At 56.2% G+C, this 6,819-nt stretch overlaps 5 protein-coding genes across 5 annotated transcripts in view, besides 6 other annotated features; all 5 read right to left on the bottom strand.

Annotated features, from left to right (window-relative positions):
* The window catches only part of TraAM80_06659 (uncharacterized protein), a gene marked incomplete at both ends in the record, with an annotated part of 2,925 nt that extends 1,837 nt beyond the window's left edge, over window positions 1-1,088 (bottom strand). Inside the window, one exon of the mRNA XM_029383493.1 lies at window positions 1-1,088. This exon is cut by the window's left edge and continues 1,837 nt beyond it. Within this exon, the coding sequence (XP_029236659.1) occupies window positions 1-1,088 (1,088 nt within the window).
* A 75-nt stretch (window positions 1,089-1,163) lies between these two features.
* Window positions 1,164-1,245: a microsatellite.
* A 47-nt stretch (window positions 1,246-1,292) lies between these two features.
* Window positions 1,293-1,309: a microsatellite.
* A 179-nt stretch (window positions 1,310-1,488) lies between these two features.
* Window positions 1,489-1,511: a microsatellite.
* A 209-nt stretch (window positions 1,512-1,720) lies between these two features.
* On the bottom strand, window positions 1,721-2,713 carry TraAM80_06660 (uncharacterized protein; the record flags this gene model as incomplete). Its single annotated transcript, XM_029383494.1, has 1 exon — window positions 1,721-2,713. The coding sequence occupies one exon, from the start codon at window positions 2,711-2,713 to the stop codon at window positions 1,721-1,723; it is 993 nt and encodes a 330-aa protein (XP_029236660.1).
* Window positions 2,714-3,208: 495 nt separating this feature from the next.
* TraAM80_06661 (dihydroorotate dehydrogenase) lies at window positions 3,209-4,150 on the bottom strand (the record flags this gene model as incomplete). The annotated part of the gene is made up of 1 exon (XM_029383495.1): window positions 3,209-4,150. The coding sequence occupies one exon, from the start codon at window positions 4,148-4,150 to the stop codon at window positions 3,209-3,211; it is 942 nt and encodes a 313-aa protein (XP_029236661.1).
* A 621-nt stretch (window positions 4,151-4,771) lies between these two features.
* Window positions 4,772-5,755, bottom strand: TraAM80_06662 (aspartate carbamoyltransferase; the record flags this gene model as incomplete). The annotated part of the gene is made up of 1 exon (XM_029383496.1): window positions 4,772-5,755. The coding sequence occupies one exon, from the start codon at window positions 5,753-5,755 to the stop codon at window positions 4,772-4,774; it is 984 nt and encodes a 327-aa protein (XP_029236662.1).
* Window positions 5,756-6,223: 468 nt separating this feature from the next.
* Window positions 6,224-6,242: a microsatellite.
* Window positions 6,242-6,268: a microsatellite.
* Window positions 6,269-6,353: 85 nt separating this feature from the next.
* Window positions 6,354-6,380: a microsatellite.
* A 75-nt stretch (window positions 6,381-6,455) lies between these two features.
* On the bottom strand, window positions 6,456-6,818 carry TraAM80_06663 (orotidine-5-phosphate decarboxylase/orotate phosphoribosyltransferase; the record flags this gene model as incomplete). The annotated part of the gene is made up of 1 exon (XM_029383497.1): window positions 6,456-6,818. The coding sequence occupies one exon, from the start codon at window positions 6,816-6,818 to the stop codon at window positions 6,456-6,458; it is 363 nt and encodes a 120-aa protein (XP_029236663.1).
* Between the last annotated feature and the right edge of the window lies 1 nt (window position 6,819).

Below are 6,819 nucleotides of genomic sequence, written 5' to 3' on the forward strand. Positions count from 1 at the left end.
ACCTCTTGCAGGACCGGCAACGGCACCAGCTCCGCCGTTCCCCGTCGAAACGTCATGGGCGTAAGCGCAGCTGCCGTAAAGACATCCTGCAACCACCGACTGCAGCGCTGGACCTCGTTGAAGCTGCTCACCAAAATCATCGCGCACGGGGCGGACGGGCGCATCATGCGCGCATCCGAAGACTCATGCTTCACCCCCGCCGCCACGGCATCAACCTCAGCAGCGTCACCGTTACTATTAATGTTGCTACTGCTTTTATTGTCACCTTCCTGGCTGCGGAGCCCCCGTGCCAGCGTCAACGCCCCAGTCGCCAACAGACCAGCCGTCTTCTTCCCCGTTCCTCGCGGGCCGACGATGAGGGTATGGTGGCCGAGCAGCATAGACGTCACGGCGAGTTGCTGGAGCGCCAACAACATCCCCTCCTCCTCCTGCGGGCCGTCGTCTTCATCGTCGTCGTCCCCGCCGCCCTCCTTCGCGGTCTCCTCCCTGATGCCCCCACTGCCTCCAGCACCCGGCGGCTGCATGGCGCCTGCGCCCAGGACAACTTCCCTTAGCTCACGCAAATTCGGTCGCCAAGACACCTGAACGGCGTCAGACCTTGACGTTTTCGTCGCACGCGGCAGAAACAAATGCCGCCGAAGGCGCGACAGCACGAGTGGCGGAAGTTGCAGGTCCTGCAGCCGCAAACAAGGAGGTGGAGGCAGCCGTGCAGAGCACTCCACGCCGTGCATCATCGCAAACTGCAACACAAACCCAGAGGACATGAGGTGGTTTATCATATATGGGGAGGGAGTCCACGAGCTTCGCGAAGTTAGTCCGGCAGCAGTATTATTCGTGCCGGCAGTCAATCCAGTGGCGCCCATCGTGGTCACATCGCCACCACCCGCGTCTCTCCAGCCATAGTGCGCCTCCCCCTTCCTGTCGTGGTCTTCGGCGCAGTTGGCAGCCGCACGTCGTGGCACAAAACGCTCTGGTATGAGATCATTGGGCCCGGACTCCATGACCAGCTGCCACAGCGACTTTTGCGGCGGGGCAGGCGGGGTCGTTTCATTGGAGGCCCGCACAAACTCCGGGAAGACAAAGTCCATGCCGTTTTCCCTGCCGCCACCACTATAGCACACACCCCTTCCGTGCTTAGGCGCCTTGCTGCCTCTTCAACTGCGCTGTCTCTATGTCTCTCTCTCTCCCTCCCTTTATCTCTCTCGTTCTTTCTCTTTAACTTTCTCTTTCCCTCCCGCTGTATCTGCGTTGTGGGAGAACTGCAAACAACGAGCAAAAAAAGAGCACAAAGAATATATATATATATATAAACACAATCAACTCATGGTGTCTGTGTGGCCCATGGCAGTCCGAGACAATTTGCACCATGTCGCTTTCTCCCCTCTCGCTGCGGACCCGTCAGCGTGCAGAGGGGCATTCTCCCCTACCCACTCACCCACTCCACTCTCCTCCATCGTCTATCTACCCGCACTGACTTCCCCACCTCAAAAATAAAAAATAAAATAAATAAACGCAACAAACAAAATGCAAGAATTGATATATATATATACCATGCCTCATATTCCTAATTTCACCTTCGCCTCTCTGGGCCGGCCCGCCATGGACGTGAAGCTGGACACATACAAAACCACGCACAGACACTTGGTGAGAAAAGTACATTTTTCATTACTCTTCTCGCTTGCGCCCTCAGTACGTAGAGGCGTGCGCGTTCCCTCGCTGCCTACTCTAGCGAGCGCTGCAGGCATGGCTGAGTGTCGTTCTGGTGCAGCTTCACCCCGTCGTCCAGCGGCGTCTGATGCCGCGCACTGATGATCTTCAGCGTGTCATCTGCTATCCTATCCACCGGTTCCCGGCTCACACTCACCTCCCCACGCTCAGGGTACTCCACCAACGTGAACATGAGCGCCGAGTCATCAAAGGCTCCGTCGTTAAACACGATGGCTTGCAGCATCTTCGTTGTCACCTCGTTGAAGGGAACCCTGACGAGGTTCATGTCCTCCAAGACCTGCATGGCCAAGCGGTGGGCATACGGGTTGCGTTCGCCACACACGCGAAGAATGTTTGCAATATCATTACAAATGGCGGTGTCGAAGGCCGTCGTGCCAATACTCTTAATAAACTCCTGGCAGTCCTGCATCTGCTTCTGCACCTTTACAAGCTCCACCTTCTGTTTGTCGAGGTGGTCCTGTTTGAAGGCGGAGAGACCACGCTTGAGGTCATCCTTGATATGAAAGCTATTCAGTTCATGGACGCTGTAGTCCAGGTGCACCAGACGGGCAGGAAGCATAACCTCCTCGTAAAATGTCACGAGTTCCTTAATGCTTTTCCACGCGGTGTTCTTAAACTTTTGCTTTGCGTCGGCCACAGGCTTACGTGCCGCCGTCGCCGCACTACCGTCCTTGCCGGTCTTCGCCGCCTTCACTTCTGTCGCAATCTTCGTGACGTCTTCCTCCGCGCCCAGCGTGGCGATCAGCGGGGCAAAGCGCACGCGTGCGAGGTCGAGCTCTGCGAAGAGCACCTCCGCCGGCCTGCGCACCTGCGCGAGGATGGCGGCAGGGGTGTTAAACACCTTCGCTACCTCCTCCTTCGTGACGGGGGTACCCAACTGCGCCGATGACTTGGCGTGCGGCACGTTGTGCACCACAGCAGCAGACGCAACGCAGCGAAGCAGAAAGTGGCTGCCGCCGCCCAAAGGGGAAGCAAATCGGCGCATTGAGTCTGTAAATAGTTCCTTCCTCTCGCTTCGAGGATATCGCCGGGGAAGAGGAGAAAAAGGAAGGAAAGTCGGAATGTCAAAACATGTGAAATGGGGGTGCAGTGGTGGAAAAACATCCCCGTCAGCACCACGCCTCAGCCCTTTGAAACCCACATACCCACCCCCAATAACAATAGTAATAAAATGTCCTCTTCTTTCCTCGGCTGTGTTGTTTGTCCAGCCGCCTTTGCAGTCACGATGTCCTCATCCGCTGCGACGCCCCACAGCCACCCTCCCCCCGCAGGTGGTGGTGGTGGCTAATGTACGGCCGACAACCGCAGCCATGTGGGGCAGGACGAGTCACAGTGAGTGTCGCCCAATGTACATGCAGCTTCCACCCAATAATCTTCTGCTTCCCACTCGTCATGCCTCATCCGCCGCACAAAGAGAGAGAAAAATAAAGGGGTGTAGGAAGAATAAAAAAAAAACGCACCCTAAAAAGTATCGCTCCCCTCACTCAATAGTCTTGACACGTCCGCGGAACTCGTCCAGAGTTTTGTACCCCTTCTTCGTCATGATCGCCAGCAACTCATCTGCAAGACGCGTAAAAATGTCTGGCCCCTCATCGTGTAGTGCGGTTCCCAACTGCACCATCGACGCGCCGGCAAGGATGTGCATGAAGGCGTCCTCACCGCTGTAGACGCCGCCGCAGCCAAACACCAACTTCTCCGAGCAGCGACGGTAGAAGGCGTTTACGTTCGCCAGGGCTGTGGGGAGGATGTACTTGCCGCCCACCCCGCCAAACCCCTGCTTCGGTTTGATCACCACCGACTCTGTCTCCACGTCAATCACGAGGCCGTTGCCGATGCTGTTCACACATGTCACGAACTTGACAAGCGGGAATTCGTTTAAGACGGCTGCTGCCATATCGAAGTGGGCAATGTCAAAATACGGCGGCATTTTCACGCCAAAGGGAAGCCCGTACGCCGAGGACACCTGCTCCAGATACGTGCGCATCGTCGCAAAGTCGTACGCCACCTGCGGCTTGCCAGGCACATTCGGGCAGGAGAGATTCAACTCCAACACAACCCCCTTTTCCTGCGCCACAGGGGCGAGGCGGCGCACCATCGCCACATTCTCCTCCACAGAAAGACCCGACATGGAGAGAAACAGCGGCTTCCTGCTGTAGTCGTGCAGCTGACTGGCGTAGTTCAGGTAAAAGTCAAATCCTAGGTTTGGCAGCCCCATGGAATTGATGCTGCCCAACGGAAGGCTCGCGTAGCGCGGCTCGGGGTTGCCATCGCGGTGGGCGCCCGTGCAGCTCTTAGTCACAAGTGAGCCGCTAGTGGAGGCCGTCATGCGACGAAGATCCTCCTCCGTGCTGCAGAGAACACCGGCCGCGTTCATGAAGGGGTTGGCAAATTCATGGCCAAGGATGTTGAGCTTCAGATTCATTGCTGTATGCGTGGTAACTGTGAGGGGAATAAAAATACAACGCAACCACAAATACACAGCAACGCCGCAGTGCAATCAGCAGCCCCACAGGAGCGGAACAACAAAAAACAAAAAACAAAAAAGCGAGTGATGCCGCAGGCCCTCGCTTGTATCCCATCTAACAACGCAGCACCCTCGTACACTCGCGCTCTCGCTCCCTCTCGAGACACACGTATCCCCTGAAGCGCCACGACTCCGCTTCTCACTCCTCGGACTCACACGAAAACCCGCAAGAGAGATAATCACCGCGAGGCACCAACAGACTCGCCTTCCTTACCATTGTTATTCTTCCCTCCCCAATGTCTGTTCGTGTTCTTCATTTGCTGGTTGGCTGATTTTGGTCGTTACCTCCTCTGCGCAGCCAATGCCCACACCCATACCTATAATTGTATCCCCCATTTTACTTGTGTGGGAACAAATTTTGGCCTTCATTTCCGTTAAAACACCTGATTAGTTTGTTCTTCACCGATTGCTACCTTCGTGAAAAATGCGGCGGTCATACGACACGAAGCATGGCGGTCTTTGGAGTATCACCCCCGCCTGCAGCACACTCATGTGCATTCCTACCCCCATGTGCACGCTTCACGCCAAAACGCTCCAGAGAAGGGCCATGCGCATATACATTCCGTACCGCATCTGCCTAAAGTATGCCGCACGCGGGTCCGCGTCAACGTCAACACTTACCTCATCGTTGCGTGGCAGTGGGTGCATCAGAACCATTTTTTGCTTCGCCAGCTGCATGCGTGCCGCATCGATCGTGATGTTGGCCTTTGCCGCCTCGAAAGACCGCATTGCGGCCGCACCATCGCATTCGGAAGCCGTAAATCGTTCCTTCTGCAGCCGCGTTGCGTACAACACGTCACTCTGCTGCATGACCTCCTCTGTGAGTGCGTGAGTGCGGCGTATCACCACCCCCTTCGCCGCAATCTCTTGCTGCAGGGAGTCCAACACATCCTGCGGCATCTGCAGCGCATCTGGAGCAACAAGAAACACACACTTGGGTAAAAAGTTGCGCACAAGGAGTTTCAAGAGCGAGTGCACCGTTCGTCCCATCTTAAGGTCGCCAATCAGCGCGATGGTGATACCATCCACGCAGCCCAGCTCCGCGTGAATTGTAAGCGTATCAAGAAGCGCCTGCGTGGGGTGCTCACCGGCGCCGTTGCCTGCGTTCATAATGGGGTGCTGCGACACGGTGAGGGCCTCGAGGATCGCATCCTGCCGTGGGTGCCGCATCACCAGCACGTCGCTGTAGGAGTCCAGAGTGCGGATCGTATCGGTGAGTGTCTCACCCTTGTTGATGGACGACGTTTCCACCTTAAAGTTCACCACACTCCCGCCCAGCCGGATCATCGCAGCGCAAAAGGAGGTGAAGGTGCGAGAGGAATCCTCAAAAAAAAGGGGTGTCATGATGCGCCCCTGCAGGAGGTTCAGCACCTCGCCGCTTTCCACCTTGCGCTGCATGGCGCCAGCAAGCTGCAGCAGTGCATCGATTTCCGCGCGCGTAAGCTGCTCGGCACTTGTGATGCTCTTGCCCCTCAGGCTTGCAACAGGCTGCAGCTCTACCATGGAAACAGGCAAATATCTCCCCCGTGCTTGTGTGTGTGCTTGTGTTTGAGGATATGGCTTCTCCGTAAGGATTGGGAAAATTGGAGAAGGAAAGCGGCAAGTCACTGAGTGCCACGAGAGACATACAGACGGACTGACGTCTCTCTTCCGCTTCTCGTGTCGCCCCGCCCTTACCCCGCTTACGTGCAAACCACACAAATACACACTCCTGTGCCCCCCTCGGCAATTTTTACCCGCTGCCAACAGCGCCAACCCCATCATATAGCCCCCCTTAGAGCTCCCAAAGTAGTTCACTAATTTCCTGCTTTTTTTTTTGTTTCCCTCTGACGCAATCTGGTGGTTGGTTTGCTTCACTGTTTTCTCCTCACATTATCGCCCCTCTTTCAGCCTCCTTCACTGGCTATGTTATGTGCGCTCACCCACCACCAGCAGTCCCCCCAACAGTTTCGCTACAAACACAACGTACGCATATTATATATATATATATGTGTGTGTGTGTGTGTCTGTGTCGTGGATGACAAATGCGTTCATGGACCGGTACGGGGGCACTCAGTGTGCTTTTGTATGCGTGTGGGCGGTGGCTCGCTCCGCCTCGTCGCACACGCACACACACACACACACACACTCGTTCACTCCCTATTTCCTCTGCTCCCACTTTTTCTCTGGTGGACTGCGACTGTAGTTTTCCGCAGTCGCCACCTCAAAGTTTGCTGACGACCTCCACCATGAACGACTGAACCTCCTTCATCTGCGCCTGCGTGATCGCCCCTGACTGTCGCCACAGCGGCAGCAGCTGCGAGAGCGTGACGACCGCCTTAAGGTCGTAGCCGAGGCCCCCGAGAAACTGCTTCGCCCCCATCTCGCGATCAATAAGAACCACGATCGACACAATATTTAGGCCAGCCGCCTTTAGCTTCTCAATCGCCTCCACCTTCGTCTCCCCGGTCGTGACGAGGTCGTCGATGACTACCACACGGTCGCCCTCCTTGTAGTCGCCCTCAATTGCGGCCTTCGTGCCGTACGCCTTCACCTCGCGGCGGGGGTACACCAGCGGAATGTCCATC

This window comes from Trypanosoma rangeli (genome assembly GCF_003719475.1).
Source record: "Trypanosoma rangeli strain AM80 chromosome Unknown Tra_15.4_contig_00250, whole genome shotgun sequence".
NCBI classification, from domain to species: Eukaryota; Euglenozoa; class Kinetoplastea; order Trypanosomatida; family Trypanosomatidae; genus Trypanosoma; species Trypanosoma rangeli.